At 42.5% G+C, this 20699-nt stretch overlaps 2 protein-coding genes across 5 annotated transcripts; one reads left to right on the top strand and one right to left on the bottom strand.

Moving 5' to 3' along the window:
- The first annotated feature begins 79 nt into the window (after positions 1–79).
- On the top strand, positions 80–1425 carry LOC124415087 (probable U3 small nucleolar RNA-associated protein 11). 4 transcript variants are annotated; one of them, XM_046896387.1, is made up of 2 exons: positions 80–184; positions 552–1425. In XM_046896387.1, exon 2 carries the CDS (start codon positions 565–567, stop codon positions 1324–1326), a length of 762 nt encoding a protein of 253 aa, XP_046752343.1. In that variant the 5' UTR covers positions 80–184; positions 552–564; the 3' UTR covers positions 1327–1425. The 4 variants fall into 4 exon arrangements, with proteins under 4 accessions (XP_046752343.1, XP_046752344.1, XP_046752342.1 ...); XM_046896388.1 differs by having other exon boundaries at positions 143–224; XM_046896386.1 differs by having other exon boundaries at positions 160–219.
- Positions 1426–1546: 121 nt separating this feature from the next.
- On the bottom strand, positions 1547–3737 carry LOC124414589. Its single transcript, XM_046895566.1, has 5 exons — positions 3641–3737; positions 3108–3242; positions 2902–2988; positions 2723–2813; positions 1547–2594 (listed from the first exon to the last, which is right to left on the bottom strand). Exons 1-5 carry the CDS (start codon positions 3735–3737, stop codon positions 1565–1567), a joined length of 1440 nt encoding a protein of 479 aa, XP_046751522.1. The 3' UTR covers positions 1547–1564.
- Between the last annotated feature and the right edge of the window lie 16962 nt (positions 3738–20699).

Raw genomic sequence — 20699 nt, 5'->3', positions numbered from 1 at the left:
GACGGAACCCGTTTAACACGCAACAGCAGGTGGCATTTATCGAGGAATTCGCATGCTGTAAAGATACACACACGGTTTTGTGCGTTGCATTTATGTTGCATATTTACCAATTAAGAGGTGGCAAAAAAAAAATACGTTAAGCATATAATTATCTGAAAACTAGTCGGGATACGAGTCAATTAGTCTAAGAGGATTAATTGTCTACGTGGGTAAAGTAGGGTTAGGTTAGGTTATTTTAGTAATATCAATTTTTTTTAAATATCAGAAAGTTAAACGTAAGATATAAAGTTTGAATCAACGACAAAACGAAACTATACCAATCATTTAATTAACCTAATTAAACATTATTGTTGCTATTATTACTGACAAATTCAGATTCCAATATTAGGTTAGGTCTACAGCATAATTTTTCATGATCGTGTACATTGGTTTTTAATATCGAAGGAAAATTAAACTTTTTTACCGTCATCAAAAATATATACGTCTTACAAATTTCTAGTGAATCTATGCATCGATTTCAAACCTTGAATAACCCGATCGAATAATTCCAGGTGAGAAAGAAAAATGTCGTCATGGAAAAGAGCGGCAAAGGCGAACCAAAAAACTCATCGAGAGCGTCACCAGCCGGAAAGCAGATCGCACTTGGGTCTGCTGGAAAAGAAGAAGGATTATGTAGCGAGGGCTACGGATTACCATGAGAAACAATCGACGATAAAGCTGCTGCGTAAGCGAGCGCTGAACAAGAATCCAGACGAGTTCTACTTTCACATGATAAACGCGAAGCTTCGTAATGGAATTCACAGAGAAAAGGAAAAGGCAGAGGAGCACACGCCGGATCAGATAAAACTAATGGAGACTCAGGACATCAGATATGTTTCTTACAAGAGGAACATCGAGGCAAAAAAAATCGACAAACTACAGAGCCAGCTACACATGATCGATGCGGCTAACGAGACCAGAAATAAGCACACGTTCTTTGCTGACGATGGGAATGAAGTGAAGTCTTTCGACGTGGCCAAGAGGCTAGACACGCATGCGACGCTGCTTGACCGGCGAACGAATAGACCAAAACTGTCCAAGCTGAAGGAAATGAAGCTACCAGATATCGATGAAAAAATGCTGGCAAAAATGGAGCAGCAGAAACACATGGCTTACAAGGAATTACACAAGCGTATCGACCGCGAAAGAGAACTGTCGATCGTGCAGCAGAAAATTGAAATAAAACGAGCGTTACAAGATAAAAAGGTCCCCAACCCTAAGCAAGTCAAACCTGGAACACCCGACGGGCCACCCATCTTTCAATGGAAATTTCAACGGAAACGATGAATATCTGTGTAGTATTTTCGATACAATCGATATGAAATAAATCAACGTTTTTTTTCTACGTGACGTTTTCGTTTCTTTTCTGTTTTTTTTTTCTTTTTTTTTTTCATGCCCATGAGTAGGTAAAATAAATTTAATTATCGTGATAAATGTATAAATTAATTGAATGTATGTATAAATGTTTTTAAACTTAGAAAATAAGGTGTGTGTATGTATGTATATAGTAAATTCAAGACTGCAATCATTCGGGAAATATTATTTTCCCATCCGAGTTATTGTTTACGGATAATTCAACGATCTTGCTATTAGCATCGAGCTGATTCTGAGGTGCGGGAGTCTCGAGCTCCTCGACGCTCCTGTCGACGATCCATCCTCTGTTATTATCGTTGGTTCCGGTTCTCGAAACGATTCCAAATCCGGGAGGAATCCTGTCGGGAAAGCTGCTCGTCCTGTTGTCGTAATACTCCGGAAGACCCGTCTCGATCGGTTCGTCCTGCTGGATGAACGGCGTATTCTCCAGGACGAAAAGCCCCGGTGGCAAAACCGGAATCAACGGTCGCTGGGACAATATCACGTTGTTAGACGACATGACGTCGAATTTCATCGAATTCCCTGGTCCCGGCTCTGACATCGGTACCGAAATCGTTTCTCCGTTAACGATTCCGCTTTTCCACGTTGTCATCCTCGGCAAACCGTCCTTCCTTCCTCTAAGTATCACCTGCATTTTCGCTGCCGCATTACCCGGCTTTTTAGGACTCCGCCTCGAGCGGTGAAGACTGATCTCATCGTCTTCGAGGGTCGAGAGACGCCACAGATTGTCTAAAACTAATTCGTTTCGGATTTTCCCCCCTTTTCTCGACTTCCATAACGAACTGTATCGGATTTTCGGACGCCCGGAATCTCCGGGCTCTTTGACCCCCCGCAGCCATCTTGAAGTAAGCATTGGACCCGGTACGTTCACCATTCTTTGCATTTGACCTGGCGGCATTTGACCTCCTGGCATTTGACCCATTTGAGGAGGTGGAGAACCATTGGGGGGAGGCATCTGGCCGGAATTTGATGGATTCGCTCCCGTTTGGGGGGGCGGCATTTGACCACCTCCTGGTTGCATCCCGGTCGAACCGTTCAAAACAGTGTTAGTGGTGGTCGGTGGTCCCGTCGCATTTGACGATTGGTTCGGTAAAATGGTCGAGAGACTGATGCAATTATAATTAATCACCCAGTTCTCAGCCTTCGACATTACGTCGAGTTGAGCGCATATCGTTATTGATCTGAAACATCGATAACGTGAGAGGGATCAGTTACTGAAAATTTTCATGTGAATTCTTTCAAAACATTTTATGATTTAAGACACGAAGATTTGCAGCAGGGGTTAATTCTTCTCCCGGAGGATACGTACCTTGGAAACAGAGAAACTTCCATAACGTCAACGCAGGCGAAAGAGTAACGACAGTCTGGTATCGAGCTGCAGACTTTGAACGCTCTGTAATCTGGGGAAAATTAAGAAAAAAACTCGATAATGGCAGTGACTTGAAATGGTAACCTTTCACAGCTGCACTATTAACGGCTTTTTATTACCTATTACCGAGACGTGTCGAATGGCGTTCGAACCCAGAGTGATGTTCATGCTCAGTCCAGTTTGCTGGTAGGCGAAGTTTACGCAGACTGAATAATCGATAAACAATATTCGCTTTGAGTATTTTTATTACCAAATAGTCTTATAATTAGTCTCGTAATGGCAAGGATATGAATCTTCGTTGATTTCAAAGTCACTAGGTACTCACGGTTCTTCGCAACCCCTCGCAGCAGGATTGTTACGCTTTGGCAACAAGAGCAAGACGATATCGTGGAGCATGAACAACTTTTTTGAGTAACCGAAACGGTTCGGTGGAGAAGAAATCCCAGTGACAAATACGATTCTGAAATTAATTCGACATTGCGAGTATCGCGAAAAATTCATATAAGGATAAACGATCAAGCTGTTATACCTTCATGAAAATTTCTACCACTACGAATTTTCACTGTAATTACAAAATTTCGTATCATTTCTTACACAAAATTGTAAATATGCGTAGTTTTTCAAAAATTGCAGTAGCTTGTGAATTTTTTACAAAAAAAAAAAAAAAAAAAAAAAAAAAAAAAAAAAAAAAAAAAAAAAAAAAAAAAAAAAAAAAAAAAAAAAAAAAAAAAAAAAAAAAAAAAAAAAAAAAAAAAAAAAAACTTTTTTAATCCAATAAATTATGTCCAAATTTCACGAAAAATTCTTAGAAAATTGTAGAAGTCATTTTCACCAAGGTGGGGAACGAAAATCACGCACTTTCCATCGCAGCATCGTTCGGCTCGATTTCCGTGAAGCTGCCAAGAGACACGAGGGTAATAATGAAGTAAAGATTGATCGGAAGCCACCCCTTCATTATTCCAAATTTTTATCAATAATCAGCGTGAAAAATCGAGTGAAAAGTAATTGATCGGTTGTCTTTCAAACACTTATTAAAACGTTTCTATACCGACTCGCGGATGTTCCATCGCGAAAATGGAAAACGGAATGACGAATAGTCGATGAAAGAGCCATACCTCTGCCTATGGTGGCCAAGCATTGAATCTACCGGTGTAAGCCCGGTGACCCGAACAGGATGCAATTATCCAGGGGTAAAAAAATTAGTTTGAAATTACGCGTTATTCATGTTACTTCATAATCTCGGTGGAAACTAGGTGAACTCACCATCCGTGGAATAACAACGTAACATATAAACACGTACTTGCCTACGGTTAACAGTACAATCAGCACGTATATTTTCACTCTATGGCAATAAGCGAAGCGTATACATCAGCACATAGTCCGAATAATTATACCCATCATCGTGTCATGGTATGGGTTTTTTTTTATTTTTTTTTACAGCAATGTCCTTTTTTGCAACAATCCCCGATTCTCATCTGTATTTTCTGGCACAGGGACGGCTGGAGTGGATTATGTTTTATATGTTTTAGTTTGTTTATAACAACATTTTGGAACAGCAGCTTCCTGGTTGAGAAATTAGGGCAGATGTTGTATATCGGTTACTTGGTGTGAAACAATGAAGATTGACGATATAAACCGTGCGCACGAAAAATCACAGAATGAATTTGTTGATAGTTATGAGGATGAAAAAAATAGAGCTTATTTCGAGGAGATTAACAATGATCGTGATCCCGACAAATCCCATTGAAATTAACATAACGTTACACTTGGATTTGAGGGTGGGGTTGAAAATTTTTTAAAAACATATTCACTGTAACTGCATTCGATGGTTTTCAAAGTCCCGTCAAAACGTGTATACACTTGAAATTTTCAACTCGGCTAAGAAGTGGACTTCGTACACAGAATTTGTAGTAATTAGACGCCCAGGGACTCGAGAAACACATCATATATAGCGTGGGCCCAGCAGCAGAGAAATGACGATGAAAATCTGCAGTTTTTCGGCTGTAACTTTACAGGTGTTGCTCGCAGCGTATCGGGACTGCGATCAATCGTTTCCTCTCGCAAAATCACGTCGGAATAGTGTCCTAAAGAATTAATTGCAGCACTTTTCAAAGTCGTCGAAATTTTCGCCAAAAATGCAAAGGGGTTAGCCTTGGATTTTTTTTGGCCGAAAAATCTTTTGTCTGGGAATCGATCCGTAGGACGCTTTTTAGACTAATTCGACGCCCAGGAACTCAGAAAACACAGGAAAAATAGCGTAGGACCAGCAGCAGAGAAATGACGATGAAAATCTGCAGTTTTTCGGCTGTAACTTTACAGGTGTTGCTCGCAGCGTATCGGGACTGCGATCAATCGATTCCTCTCGCAAAATCACGTCGAAATAGTGTCCTAAAGAATTATTTGCAGCACTTTTCAAAGTCGTCGAAATTTTCGCCAAAAATGCAAAGGGGTTAGCCTTGGATTTTTTTTGGCCGAAAAATCTTTTGTCTGGGAATCGATCCGTAGGACGCTTTTTAGACTACTTCGACGCCCAGGAACTCAGAAAACACAGGAAAAATAGCGTAGGACCAGCAGCAGAGAAATGACGATGAAAATCTGCAGTTTTTCGGCTGTAACTTTACAGGTGTTGCTCGCAGCGTATCGGGACTGCGATCAATCGATTCCTCTCGCAAAATCACGTCGAAATAGTGTCCTAAAGAATTATTTGCAGCACTTTTCAAAGTCGTCGAAATTTTCGCCAAAAATGCAAAGGGGTTAGCCTTGGATTTTTTTTGGCCGAAAAATCTTTTGTCTGGGAATCGATCCGTAGGACGCTTTTTAGACTAATTCGACGCCCAGGAACTCAGAAAACACAGGAAAAATAGCGTAGGACCAGCAGCAGAGAAATGACGATGAAAATCTGCAGTTTTTCGGCTGTAACTTTACAGGTGTTGCTCGCAGCGTATCGGGACTGCGATCAATCGATTCCTCTCGCAAAATCACGTCGAAATAGTGTCCTAAAGAATTAATTGCAGCACTTTTCAAAGTCGTCGAAATTTTCGCCAAAAATGCAAAGGGGTTAGCCTTGGATTTTTTTTGGCCGAAAAATCTTTTGTCTGGGAATCGATCCGTAGGACGCTTTTTAGACTAATTCGACGCCCAGGAACTCAGAAAACACAGGAAAAATAGCGTAGGACCAGCAGCAGAGAAATGACGATGAAAATCTGCAGTTTTTCGGCTGTAACTTTACAGGTGTTGCTCGCAGCGTATCGGGACTGCGATCAATCGATTCCTCTCGCAAAATCACGTCGGAATAGTGTCCTAAAGAATTAATTGCAGCACTTTTCAAAGTCGTCGAAATTTTCGCCAAAAATGCAAAGGGGTTAGCCTTGGATTTTTTTTGGCCGAAAAATCTTTTGTCTGGGAATCGATCCGTAGGACGCTTTTTAGACTAATTCGACGCCCAGGAACTCAGAAAACACATGAAAAATAGCGTAGGACCAGCAGCAGAGAAATGACGATGAAAATCTGCAGTTTTTCGGCTGTAACTTTACAGGTGTTCCTCGCAGCGTATCGGGACTGCGATCAATCGATTCCTCTCGCAAAATCACGTCGGAATAGTGTCCTAAAGAATTAATTGCAGCACTTTTCAAAGTCGTCGAAATTTTCGCCAAAAATGCAAAGGGGTTAGCCTTGGATTTTTTTTGGCCGAAAAATCTTTTGTCTGGGAATCGATCCGTAGGACGCTTTTTAGACTAATTCGACGCCCAGGAACTCAGAAAACACAGGAAAAATAGCGTAGGACCAGCAGCAGAGAAATGACGATGAAAATCTGCAGTTTTTCGGCTGTAACTTTACAGGTGTTGCTCGCAGCGTATCGGGACTGCGATCAATCGATTCCTCTCGCAAAATCACGTCGGAATAGTGTCCTAAAGAATTAATTGCAGCACTTTTCAAAGTCGTCGAAATTTTCGCCAAAAATGCAAAGCGGTTAGCCTTGGATTTTTTTTGGCCGAAAAATCTTTTGTCTGGGAATCGATCCGTAGGACGCTTTTTAGACTAATTCGACGCCCAGGAACTCAAAAAACACAGGAAAAATAGCGTAGGACCAGCAGCAGAGAAATGACGATGAAAATCTGCAGTTTTTCGGCTGTAACTTTACAGGTGTTGCTCGCAGCGTATCTGGACTGCGATCAATCGATTCCTCTCGCAAAATCACGTCGGAATAGTGTCCTCAAGAATTAATTGCAGCACTTTTCAAAGTCGTCGAAATTTTCGCCAAAAATGCAAAGGGGTTAGCCTTGGATTTTTTTTGGCCGAAAAATCTTTTGTCTGGGAATCGATCCGTAGGACGCTTTTTAGACTAATTCGACGCCCAGGAACTCAGAAAACACATGAAAAATAGCGTAGGACCAGCAGCAGAGAAATCACGATGAAAATCTGCAGTTTTTCGGCTGTAACTTTACAGGTGTTGCTCGCAGCGTATCGGGACTGCGATCAATCGATTCCTCTCGCAAAATCACGTCGGAATAGTGTCCTAAAGAATTATTTGCAGCACTTTTCAAAGTCGTCGAAATTTTCGCCAAAAATGCAAAGGGGTTAGCCTTGGATTTTTTTTGGCCGAAAAATCTTTTGTCTGGGAATCGATCCGTAGGACGCTTTTTAGACTAATTCGACGCCCAGGAACTCAGAAAACACATGAAAAATAGCGTAGGACCAGCAGCAGAGAAATCACGATGAAAATCTGCAGTTTTTCGGCTGTAACTTTACAGGTGTTGCTCGCAGCGTATCGGGACTGCGATCAATCGATTCCTCTCGCAAAATCACGTCGGAATAGTGTCCTAAAGAATTAATTGCAGCACTTTTCAAAGTCGTCGAAATTTTCGCCAAAAATGCAAAGGGGTTAGCCTTGGATTTTTTTTGGCCGAAAAATCTTTTGTCTGGGAATCGATCCGTAGGACGCTTTTTAGACTAATTCGACGCCCAGGAACTCAGAAAACACAGGAAAAATAGCGTAGGACCAGCAGCAGAGAAATGACGATGAAAATCTGCAGTTTTTCGGCTGTAACTTTACAGGTGTTGCTCGCAGCGTATCGGGACTGCGATCAATCGATTCCTCTCGCAAAATCACGTCGAAATAGTGTCCTAAAGAATTAATTGCAGCACTTTTCAAAGTCGTCGAAATTTTCGCCAAAAATGCAAAGGGGTTAGCCTTGGATTTTTTTTGGCCGAAAAATCTTTTGTCTGGGAATCGATCCGTAGGACGCTTTTTAGACTAATTCGACGCCCAGGAACTCAGAAAACACAGGAAAAATAGCGTAGGACCAGCAGCAGAGAAATGACGATGAAAATCTGCAGTTTTTCGGCTGTAACTTTACAGGTGTTGCTCGCAGCGTATCGGGACTGCGATCAATCGATTCCTCTCGCAAAATCACGTCGAAATAGTGTCCTAAAGAATTAATTGCAGCACTTTTCAAAGTCGTCGAAATTTTCGCCAAAAATGCAAAGGGGTTAGCCTTGGATTTTTTTTGGCCGAAAAATCTTTTGTCTGGGAATCGATCCGTAGGACGCTTTTTAGAGTAATTCGACGCCCAGGAACTCAGAAAACACAGGAAAAATAGCGTAGGACCAGCAGCAGAGAAATGACGATGAAAATCTGCAGTTTTTCGGCTGTAACTTTACAGGTGTTCCTCGCAGCGTATCGGGACTGCGATCAATCGATTCCTCTCGCAAAATCACGTCGGAATAGTGTCCTAAAGAATTAATTGCAGCACTTTTCAAAGTCGTCGAAATTTTCGCCAAAAATGCAAAGGGGTTAGCCTTGGATTTTTTTTGGCCGAAAAATCTTTTGTCTGGGAATCGATCCGTAGGACGCTTTTTAGACTAATTCGACGCCCAGGAACTCAGAAAACACAGGAAAAATAGCGTAGGACCAGCAGCAGAGAAATGACGATGAAAATCTGCAGTTTTTCGGCTGTAACTTTACAGGTGTTGCTCGCAGCGTATCGGGACTGCGATCAATCGATTCCTCTCGCAAAATCACGTCGGAATAGTGTCCTAAAGAATTAATTGCAGCACTTTTCAAAGTCGTCGAAATTTTCGCCAAAAATGCAAAGCGGTTAGCCTTGGATTTTTTTTGGCCGAAAAATCTTTTGTCTGGGAATCGATCCGTAGGACGCTTTTTAGACTAATTCGACGCCCAGGAACTCAAAAAACACAGGAAAAATAGCGTAGGACCAGCAGCAGAGAAATGACGATGAAAATCTGCAGTTTTTCGGCTGTAACTTTACAGGTGTTGCTCGCAGCGTATCTGGACTGCGATCAATCGATTCCTCTCGCAAAATCACGTCGGAATAGTGTCCTCAAGAATTAATTGCAGCACTTTTCAAAGTCGTCGAAATTTTCGCCAAAAATGCAAAGGGGTTAGCCTTGGATTTTTTTTGGCCGAAAAATCTTTTGTCTGGGAATCGATCCGTAGGACGCTTTTTAGACTAATTCGACGCCCAGGAACTCAGAAAACACAGGAAAAATAGCGTAGGACCAGCAGCAGAGAAATGACGATGAAAATCTGCAGTTTTTCGGCTGTAACTTTACAGGTGTTGCTCGCAGCGTATCGGGACTGCGATCAATCGATTCCTCTCGCAAAATCACGTCGAAATAGTGTCCTAAAGAATTATTTGCAGCACTTTTCAAAGTCGTCGAAATTTTCGCCAAAAATGCAAAGGGGTTAGCCTTGGATTTTTTTTGGCCGAAAAATCTTTTGTCTGGGAATCGATCCGTAGGACGCTTTTTAGACTAATTCGACGCCCAGGAACTCAGAAAACACAGGAAAAATAGCGTAGGACCAGCAGCAGAGAAATGACGATGAAAATCTGCAGTTTTTCGGCTGTAACTTTACAGGTGTTGCTCGCAGCGTATCGGGACTGCGATCAATCGATTCCTCTCGCAAAATCACGTCGAAATAGTGTCCTAAAGAATTATTTGCAGCACTTTTCAAAGTCGTCGAAATTTTCGCCAAAAATGCAAAGGGGTTAGCCTTGGATTTTTTTTGGCCGAAAAATCTTTTGTCTGGGAATCGATCCGTAGGACGCTTTTTAGACTAATTCGACGCCCAGGAACTCAGAAAACACAGGAAAAATAGCGTAGGACCAGCAGCAGAGAAATGACGATGAAAATCTGCAGTTTTTCGGCTGTAACTTTACAGGTGTTGCTCGCAGCGTATCGGGACTGCGATCAATCGATTCCTCTCGCAAAATCACGTCGAAATAGTGTCCTAAAGAATTAATTGCAGCACTTTTCAAAGTCGTCGAAATTTTCGCCAAAAATGCAAAGGGGTTAGCCTTGGATTTTTTTTGGCCGAAAAATCTTTTGTCTGGGAATCGATCCGTAGGACGCTTTTTAGACTAATTCGACGCCCAGGAACTCAGAAAACACAGGAAAAATAGCGTAGGACCAGCAGCAGAGAAATGACGATGAAAATCTGCAGTTTTTCGGCTGTAACTTTACAGGTGTTGCTCGCAGCGTATCGGGACTGCGATCAATCGATTCCTCTCGCAAAATCACGTCGGAATAGTGTCCTAAAGAATTAATTGCAGCACTTTTCAAAGTCGTCGAAATTTTCGCCAAAAATGCAAAGGGGTTAGCCTTGGATTTTTTTTGGCCGAAAAATCTTTTGTCTGGGAATCGATCCGTAGGACGCTTTTTAGACTAATTCGACGCCCAGGAACTCAGAAAACACATGAAAAATAGCGTAGGACCAGCAGCAGAGAAATGACGATGAAAATCTGCAGTTTTTCGGCTGTAACTTTACAGGTGTTCCTCGCAGCGTATCGGGACTGCGATCAATCGATTCCTCTCGCAAAATCACGTCGGAATAGTGTCCTAAAGAATTAATTGCAGCACTTTTCAAAGTCGTCGAAATTTTCGCCAAAAATGCAAAGGGGTTAGCCTTGGATTTTTTTTGGCCGAAAAATCTTTTGTCTGGGAATCGATCCGTAGGACGCTTTTTAGACTAATTCGACGCCCAGGAACTCAGAAAACACAGGAAAAATAGCGTAGGACCAGCAGCAGAGAAATGACGATGAAAATCTGCAGTTTTTCGGCTGTAACTTTACAGGTGTTGCTCGCAGCGTATCGGGACTGCGATCAATCGATTCCTCTCGCAAAATCACGTCGGAATAGTGTCCTAAAGAATTAATTGCAGCACTTTTCAAAGTCGTCGAAATTTTCGCCAAAAATGCAAAGCGGTTAGCCTTGGATTTTTTTTGGCCGAAAAATCTTTTGTCTGGGAATCGATCCGTAGGACGCTTTTTAGACTAATTCGACGCCCAGGAACTCAAAAAACACAGGAAAAATAGCGTAGGACCAGCAGCAGAGAAATGACGATGAAAATCTGCAGTTTTTCGGCTGTAACTTTACAGGTGTTGCTCGCAGCGTATCTGGACTGCGATCAATCGATTCCTCTCGCAAAATCACGTCGGAATAGTGTCCTCAAGAATTAATTGCAGCACTTTTCAAAGTCGTCGAAATTTTCGCCAAAAATGCAAAGGGGTTAGCCTTGGATTTTTTTTGGCCGAAAAATCTTTTGTCTGGGAATCGATCCGTAGGACGCTTTTTAGACTAATTCGACGCCCAGGAACTCAGAAAACACATGAAAAATAGCGTAGGACCAGCAGCAGAGAAATCACGATGAAAATCTGCAGTTTTTCGGCTGTAACTTTACAGGTGTTGCTCGCAGCGTATCGGGACTGCGATCAATCGATTCCTCTCGCAAAATCACGTCGGAATAGTGTCCTAAAGAATTATTTGCAGCACTTTTCAAAGTCGTCGAAATTTTCGCCAAAAATGCAAAGGGGTTAGCCTTGGATTTTTTTTGGCCGAAAAATCTTTTGTCTGGGAATCGATCCGTAGGACGCTTTTTAGACTAATTCGACGCCCAGGAACTCAGAAAACACATGAAAAATAGCGTAGGACCAGCAGCAGAGAAATCACGATGAAAATCTGCAGTTTTTCGGCTGTAACTTTACAGGTGTTGCTCGCAGCGTATCGGGACTGCGATCAATCGATTCCTCTCGCAAAATCACGTCGGAATAGTGTCCTAAAGAATTAATTGCAGCACTTTTCAAAGTCGTCGAAATTTTCGCCAAAAATGCAAAGGGGTTAGCCTTGGATTTTTTTTGGCCGAAAAATCTTTTGTCTGGGAATCGATCCGTAGGACGCTTTTTAGACTAATTCGACGCCCAGGAACTCAGAAAACACAGGAAAAATAGCGTAGGACCAGCAGCAGAGAAATGACGATGAAAATCTGCAGTTTTTCGGCTGTAACTTTACAGGTGTTGCTCGCAGCGTATCGGGACTGCGATCAATCGATTCCTCTCGCAAAATCACGTCGAAATAGTGTCCTAAAGAATTAATTGCAGCACTTTTCAAAGTCGTCGAAATTTTCGCCAAAAATGCAAAGGGGTTAGCCTTGGATTTTTTTTGGCCGAAAAATCTTTTGTCTGGGAATCGATCCGTAGGACGCTTTTTAGACTAATTCGACGCCCAGGAACTCAGAAAACACAGGAAAAATAGCGTAGGACCAGCAGCAGAGAAATGACGATGAAAATCTGCAGTTTTTCGGCTGTAACTTTACAGGTGTTGCTCGCAGCGTATCGGGACTGCGATCAATCGATTCCTCTCGCAAAATCACGTCGGAATAGTGTCCTAAAGAATTAATTGCAGCACTTTTCAAAGTCGTCGAAATTTTCGCCAAAAATGCAAAGGGGTTAGCCTTGGATTTTTTTTGGCCGAAAAATCTTTTGTCTGGGAATCGATCCGTAGGACGCTTTTTAGACTAATTCGACGCCCAGGAACTCAGAAAACACAGGAAAAATAGCGTAGGACCAGCAGCAGAGAAATGACGATGAAAATCTGCAGTTTTTCGGCTGTAACTTTACAGGTGTTCCTCGCAGCGTATCGGGACTGCGATCAATCGATTCCTCTCGCAAAATCACGTCGGAATAGTGTCCTAAAGAATTAATTGCAGCACTTTTCAAAGTCGTCGAAATTTTCGCCAAAAATGCAAAGGGGTTAGCCTTGGATTTTTTTTGGCCGAAAAATCTTTTGTCTGGGAATCGATCCGTAGGACGCTTTTTAGACTAATTCGACGCCCAGGAACTCAGAAAACACAGGAAAAATAGCGTAGGACCAGCAGCAGAGAAATGACGATGAAAATCTGCAGTTTTTCGGCTGTAACTTTACAGGTGTTGCTCGCAGCGTATCGGGACTGCGATCAATCGATTCCTCTCGCAAAATCACGTCGGAATAGTGTCCTAAAGAATTAATTGCAGCACTTTTCAAAGTCGTCGAAATTTTCGCCAAAAATGCAAAGCGGTTAGCCTTGGATTTTTTTTGGCCGAAAAATCTTTTGTCTGGGAATCGATCCGTAGGACGCTTTTTAGACTAATTCGACGCCCAGGAACTCAAAAAACACAGGAAAAATAGCGTAGGACCAGCAGCAGAGAAATGACGATGAAAATCTGCAGTTTTTCGGCTGTAACTTTACAGGTGTTGCTCGCAGCGTATCTGGACTGCGATCAATCGATTCCTCTCGCAAAATCACGTCGGAATAGTGTCCTCAAGAATTAATTGCAGCACTTTTCAAAGTCGTCGAAATTTTCGCCAAAAATGCAAAGGGGTTAGCCTTGGATTTTTTTTGGCCGAAAAATCTTTTGTCTGGGAATCGATCCGTAGGACGCTTTTTAGACTAATTCGACGCCCAGGAACTCAGAAAACACATGAAAAATAGCGTAGGACCAGCAGCAGAGAAATCACGATGAAAATCTGCAGTTTTTCGGCTGTAACTTTACAGGTGTTGCTCGCAGCGTATCGGGACTGCGATCAATCGATTCCTCTCGCAAAATCACGTCGGAATAGTGTCCTAAAGAATTATTTGCAGCACTTTTCAAAGTCGTCGAAATTTTCGCCAAAAATGCAAAGGGGTTAGCCTTGGATTTTTTTTGGCCGAAAAATCTTTTGTCTGGGAATCGATCCGTAGGACGCTTTTTAGACTAATTCGACGCCCAGGAACTCAGAAAACACATGAAAAATAGCGTAGGACCAGCAGCAGAGAAATCACGATGAAAATCTGCAGTTTTTCGGCTGTAACTTTACAGGTGTTGCTCGCAGCGTATCGGGACTGCGATCAATCGATTCCTCTCGCAAAATCACGTCGGAATAGTGTCCTAAAGAATTAATTGCAGCACTTTTCAAAGTCGTCGAAATTTTCGCCAAAAATGCAAAGGGGTTAGCCTTGGATTTTTTTTGGCCGAAAAATCTTTTGTCTGGGAATCGATCCGTAGGACGCTTTTTAGACTAATTCGACGCCCAGGAACTCAGAAAACACAGGAAAAATAGCGTAGGACCAGCAGCAGAGAAATGACGATGAAAATCTGCAGTTTTTCGGCTGTAACTTTACAGGTGTTGCTCGCAGCGTATCGGGACTGCGATCAATCGATTCCTCTCGCAAAATCACGTCGAAATAGTGTCCTAAAGAATTAATTGCAGCACTTTTCAAAGTCGTCGAAATTTTCGCCAAAAATGCAAAGGGGTTAGCCTTGGATTTTTTTTGGCCGAAAAATCTTTTGTCTGGGAATCGATCCGTAGGACGCTTTTTAGACTAATTCGACGCCCAGGAACTCAGAAAACACAGGAAAAATAGCGTAGGACCAGCAGCAGAGAAATGACGATGAAAATCTGCAGTTTTTCGGCTGTAACTTTACAGGTGTTGCTCGCAGCGTATCGGGACTGCGATCAATCGATTCCTCTCGCAAAATCACGTCGAAATAGTGTCCTAAAGAATTAATTGCAGCACTTTTCAAAGTCGTCGAAATTTTCGCCAAAAATGCAAAGGGGTTAGCCTTGGATTTTTTTTGGCCGAAAAATCTTTTGTCTGGGAATCGATCCGTAGGACGCTTTTTAGACTAATTCGACGCCCAGGAACTCAGAAAACACAGGAAAAATAGCGTAGGACCAGCAGCAGAGAAATGACGATGAAAATCTGCAGTTTTTCGGCTGTAACTTTACAGGTGTTCCTCGCAGCGTATCGGGACTGCGATCAATCGATTCCTCTCGCAAAATCACGTCGGAATAGTGTCCTAAAGAATTAATTGCAGCACTTTTCAAAGTCGTCGAAATTTTCGCCAAAAATGCAAAGGGGTTAGCCTTGGATTTTTTTTGGCCGAAAAATCTTTTGTCTGGGAATCGATCCGTAGGACGCTTTTTAGACTAATTCGACGCCCAGGAACTCAGAAAACACAGGAAAAATAGCGTAGGACCAGCAGCAGAGAAATGACGATGAAAATCTGCAGTTTTTCGGCTGTAACTTTACAGGTGTTGCTCGCAGCGTATCGGGACTGCGATCAATCGATTCCTCTCGCAAAATCACGTCGGAATAGTGTCCTAAAGAATTAATTGCAGCACTTTTCAAAGTCGTCGAAATTTTCGCCAAAAATGCAAAGCGGTTAGCCTTGGATTTTTTTTGGCCGAAAAATCTTTTGTCTGGGAATCGATCCGTAGGACGCTTTTTAGACTAATTCGACGCCCAGGAACTCAAAAAACACAGGAAAAATAGCGTAGGACCAGCAGCAGAGAAATGACGATGAAAATCTGCAGTTTTTCGGCTGTAACTTTACAGGTGTTGCTCGCAGCGTATCTGGACTGCGATCAATCGATTCCTCTCGCAAAATCACGTCGGAATAGTGTCCTCAAGAATTAATTGCAGCACTTTTCAAAGTCGTCGAAATTTTCGCCAAAAATGCAAAGGGGTTAGCCTTGGATTTTTTTTGGCCGAAAAATCTTTTGTCTGGGAATCGATCCGTAGGACGCTTTTTAGACTAATTCGACGCCCAGGAACTCAGAAAACACAGGAAAAATAGCGTAGGACCAGCAGCAGAGAAATGACGATGAAAATCTGCAGTTTTTCGGCTGTAACTTTACAGGTGTTGCTCGCAGCGTATCGGGACTGCGATCAATCGATTCCTCTCGCAAAATCACGTCGAAATAGTGTCCTAAAGAATTATTTGCAGCACTTTTCAAAGTCGTCGAAATTTTCGCCAAAAATGCAAAGGGGTTAGCCTTGGATTTTTTTTGGCCGAAAAATCTTTTGTCTGGGAATCGATCCGTAGGACGCTTTTTAGACTAATTCGACGCCCAGGAACTCAGAAAACACAGGAAAAATAGCGTAGGACCAGCAGCAGAGAAATGACGATGAAAATCTGCAGTTTTTCGGCTGTAACTTTACAGGTGTTGCTCGCAGCGTATCGGGACTGCGATCAATCGATTCCTCTCGCAAAATCACGTCGAAATAGTGTCCTAAAGAATTATTTGCAGCACTTTTCAAAGTCGTCGAAATTTTCGCCAAAAATGCAAAGGGGTTAGCCTTGGATTTTTTTTGGCCGAAAAATCTTTTGTCTGGGAATCGATCCGTAGGACGCTTTTTAGACTAATTCGACGCCCAGGAACTCAGAAAACACAGGAAAAATAGCGTAGGACCAGCAGCAGAGAAATGACGATGAAAATCTGCAGTTTTTCGGCTGTAACTTTACAGGTGTTGCTCGCAGCGTATCGGGACTGCGATCAATCGATTCCTCTCGCAAAATCACGTCGAAATAGTGTCCTAAAGAATTAATTGCAGCACTTTTCAAAGTCGTCGAAATTTTCGCCAAAAATGCAAAGGGGTTAGCCTTGGATTTTTTTTGGCCGAAAAATCTTTTGTCTGGGAATCGATCCGTAGGACGCTTTTTAGACTAATTCGACGCCCAGGAACTCAGAAAACACAGGAAAAATAGCGTAGGACCAGCAGCAGAGAAATGACGATGAAAATCTGCAGTTTTTCGGCTGTAACTTTACAGGTGTTGCTCGCAGCGTATCGGGACTGCGATCAATCGATTCCTCTCGCAAAATCACGTCGGAATAGTGTCCTAAAGAATTAATTGCAGCACTTTTCAAAGTCGTCGAAATTTTCGCCAAAAATGCAAAGGGGTTAGCCTTGGATTTTTTTTGGCCGAAAAATCTTTTGTCTGGGAATCGATCCGTAGGACGCTTTTTAGACTAATTCGACGCCCAGGAACTCAGAAAACACATGAAAAATAGCGTAGGACCAGCAGCAGAGAAATGACGATGAAAATCTGCAGTTTTTCGGCTGTAACTTTACAGGTGTTCCTCGCAGCGTATCGGGACTGCGATCAATCGATTCCTCTCGCAAAATCACGTCGGAATAGTGTCCTAAAGAATTAATTGCAGCACTTTTCAAAGTCGTCGAAATTTTCGCCAAAAATGCAAAGGGGTTAGCCTTGGATTTTTTTTGGCCGAAAAATCTTTTGTCTGGGAATCGATCCGTAGGACGCTTTTTAGACTAATTCGACGCCCAGGAACTCAGAAAACACAGGAAAAATAGCGTAGGACCAGCAGCAGAGAAATGACGATGAAAATCTGCAGTTTTTCGGCTGTAACTTTACAGGTGTTGCTCGCAGCGTATCGGGACTGCGATCAATCGATTCCTCTCGCAAAATCACGTCGGAATAGTGTCCTAAAGAATTAATTGCAGCACTTTTCAAAGTCGTCGAAATTTTCGCCAAAAATGCAAAGCGGTTAGCCTTGGATTTTTTTTGGCCGAAAAATCTTTTGTCTGGGAATCGATCCGTAGGACGCTTTTTAGACTAATTCGACGCCCAGGAACTCAAAAAACACAGGAAAAATAGCGTAGGACCAGCAGCAGAGAAATGACGATGAAAATCTGCAGTTTTTCGGCTGTAACTTTACAGGTGTTGCTCGCAGCGTATCTGGACTGCGATCAATCGATTCCTCTCGCAAAATCACGTCGGAATAGTGTCCTCAAGAATTAATTGCAGCACTTTTCAAAGTCGTCGAAATTTTCGCCAAAAATGCAAAGGGGTTAGCCTTGGATTTTTTTTGGCCGAAAAATCTTTTGTCTGGGAATCGATCCGTAGGACGCTTTTTAGACTAATTCGACGCCCAGGAACTCAGAAAACACATGAAAAATAGCGTAGGACCAGCAGCAGAGAAATCACGATGAAAATCTGCAGTTTTTCGGCTGTAACTTTACAGGTGTTGCTCGCAGCGTATCGGGACTGCGATCAATCGATTCCTCTCGCAAAATCACGTCGGAATAGTGTCCTAAAGAATTATTTGCAGCACTTTTCAAAGTCGTCGAAATTTTCGCCAAAAATGCAAAGGGGTTAGCCTTGGATTTTTTTTGGCCGAAAAATCTTTTGTCTGGGAATCGATCCGTAGGACGCTTTTTAGACTAATTCGACGCCCAGGAACTCAGAAAACACATGAAAAATAGCGTAGGACCAGCAGCAGAGAAATCACGATGAAAATCTGCAGTTTTTCGGCTGTAACTTTACAGGTGTTGCTCGCAGCGTATCGGGACTGCGATCAATCGATTCCTCTCGCAAAATCACGTCGGAATAGTGTCCTAAAGAATTAATTGCAGCACTTTTCAAAGTCGTCGAAATTTTCGCCAAAAATGCAAAGGGGTTAGCCTTGGATTTTTTTTGGCCGAAAAATCTTTTGTCTGGGAATCGATCCGTAGGACGCTTTTTAGACTAATTCGACGCCCAGGAACTCAGAAAACACAGGAAAAATAGCGTAGGACCAGCAGCAGAGAAATGACGATGAAAATCTGCAGTTTTTCGGCTGTAACTTTACAGGTGTTGCTCGCAGCGTATCGGGACTGCGATCAATCGATTCCTCTCGCAAAATCACGTCGAAATAGTGTCCTAAAGAATTAATTGCAGCACTTTTCAAAGTCGTCGAAATTTTCGCCAAAAATGCAAAGGGGTTAGCCTTGGATTTTTTTTGGCCGAAAAATCTTTTGTCTGGGAATCGATCCGTAGGACGCTTTTTAGACTAATTCGACGCCCAGGAACTCAGAAAACACAGGAAAAATAGCGTAGGACCAGCAGCAGAGAAATGACGATGAAAATCTGCAGTTTTTCGGCTGTAACTTTACAGGTGTTGCTCGCAGCGTATCGGGACTGCGATCAATCGATTCCTCTCGCAAAATCACGTCGGAATAGTGTCCTAAAGAATTAATTGCAGCACTTTTCAAAGTCGTCGAAATTTTCGCCAAAAATGCAAAGGGGTTAGCCTTGGATTTTTTTTGGCCGAAAAATCTTTTGTCTGGGAATCGATCCGTAGGACGCTTTTTAGACTAATTCGACGCCCAGGAACTCAGAAAACACAGGAAAAATAGCGTAGGACCAGCAGCAGAGAAATGACGATGAAAATCTGCAGTTTTTCGGCTGTAACTTTACAGGTGTTCCTCGCAGCGTATCGGGACTGCGATCAATCGATTCCTCTCGCAAAATCACGTCGGAATAGTGTCCTAAAGAATTAATTGCAGCACTTTTCAAAGTCGTCGAAATTTTCGCCAAAAATGCAAAGGGGTTAGCCTTGGATTTTTTTTGGCCGAAAAATCTTTTGTCTGGGAATCGATCCGTAGGACGCTTTTTAGACTAATTCGACGCCCAGGAACTCAGAAAACACAGGAAAAATAGCGTAGGACCAGCAGCAGAGAAATGACGATGAAAATCTGCAGTTTTTCGGCTGTAACTTTACAGGTGTTGCTCGCAGCGTATCGGGACTGCGATCAATCGATTCCTCTCGCAAAATCACGTCGGAATAGTGTCCTAAAGAATTAATTGCAGCACTTTTCAAAGTCGTCGAAATTTTCGCCAAAAATGCAAAGCGGTTAGCCTTGGATTTTTTTTGGCCGAAAAATCTTTTGTCTGGGAATCGATCCGTAGGACGCTTTTTAGACTAATTCGACGCCCAGGAACTCAAAAAACACAGGAAAAATAGCGTAGGACCAGCAGCAGAGAAATGACGATGAAAATCTGCAGTTTTTCGGCTGTAACTTTACAGGTGTTGCTCGCAGCGTATCTGGACTGCGATCAATCGATTCCTCTCGCAAAATCACGTCGGAATAGTGTCCTCAAGAATTAATTGCAGCACTTTTCAAAGTCGTCGAAATTTTCGCCAAAAATGCAAAGGGGTTAGCCTTGGATTTTTTTTGGCCGAAAAATCTTTTGTCTGGGAATCGATCCGTAGGACGCTTTTTAGACTAATTCGACGCCCAGGAACTCAGAAAACACATGAAAAATAGCGTAGGACCAGCAGCAGAGAAATCACGATGAAAATCTGCAGTTTTTCGGCTGTAACTTTACAGGTGTTGCTCGCAGCGTATCGGGACTGCGATCAATCGATTCCTCTCGCAAAATCACGTCGGAATAGTGTCCTAAAGAATTATTTGCAGCACTTTTCAAAGTCGTCGAAATTTTCGCCAAAAATGCAAAGGGGTTAGCCTTGGATTTTTTTTGGCCGAAAAATCTTTTGTCTGGGAATCGATCCGTAGGACGCTTTTTAGACTAATTCGACGCCCAGGAACTCAGAAAACACATGAAAAATAGCGTAGGACCAGCAGCAGAGAAATCACGATGAAAATCTGCAGTTTTTCGGCTGTAACTTTACAGGTGTTGCTCGCAGCGTATCGGGACTGCGATCAATCGATTCCTCTCGCAAAATCACGTCGGAATAGAGTCCTAAAGAATTAATTGCAGCACTTTTCAAAGTCGTCGAAATTTTCGCCAAAAATGCAAAGGGGTTAGCCTTGGATTTTTTTTGGCCGAAAAATCTTTTGTCTGGGAATCGATCCGTAGGACGCTTTTTAGACTAATTCGACGCCCAGGAACTCAGAAAACACAGGAAAAATAGCGTAGGACCAGCAGCAGAGAAATGACGATGAAAATCTGCAGTTTTTCGGCTGTAACTTTACAGGTGTTGCTCGCAGCGTATCGGGACTGCGATCAATCGATTCCTCTCGCAAAATCACGTCGGAATAGTGTCCTAAAGAATTAATTGCAGCACTTTT

The sequence above is a fragment of the Diprion similis genome, chromosome 14, assembly GCF_021155765.1.
Source record: "Diprion similis isolate iyDipSimi1 chromosome 14, iyDipSimi1.1, whole genome shotgun sequence".
NCBI classification, from domain to species: Eukaryota; Metazoa; Arthropoda; class Insecta; order Hymenoptera; family Diprionidae; genus Diprion; species Diprion similis.
Note: the sequence above shows the minus strand (reverse complement) of the source record. Positions and strands in the feature narration are given on the sequence as shown.

What these genes read in the sequence shown, in the direction of transcription:
- LOC124415087 (XM_046896387.1), top strand. Translation starts at nt 565, where the DNA reads ATGTCGTCATGGAAAAGAGCGGCAAAGGCGAACCAAAAAACTCATCGA.
- LOC124414589 (XM_046895566.1), bottom strand. Translation starts at nt 3,737, where the DNA reads ATGAAGGGGTGGCTTCCGATCAATCTTTACTTCATTATTACCCTCGTG. An exon ending in GAACGATGCTGCGATGGAAA is followed by an intron (nt 3,243 to 3,640) that starts GTGCGTGATTTT and finishes AATTAATTTCAG; the next exon opens with AATCGTATTTGTCACTGGGA. An exon ending in GAAGTTTCTCTGTTTCCAAG is followed by an intron (nt 2,595 to 2,722) that starts GTACGTATCCTC and finishes TCGATGTTTCAG; the next exon opens with ATCAATAACGATATGCGCTC.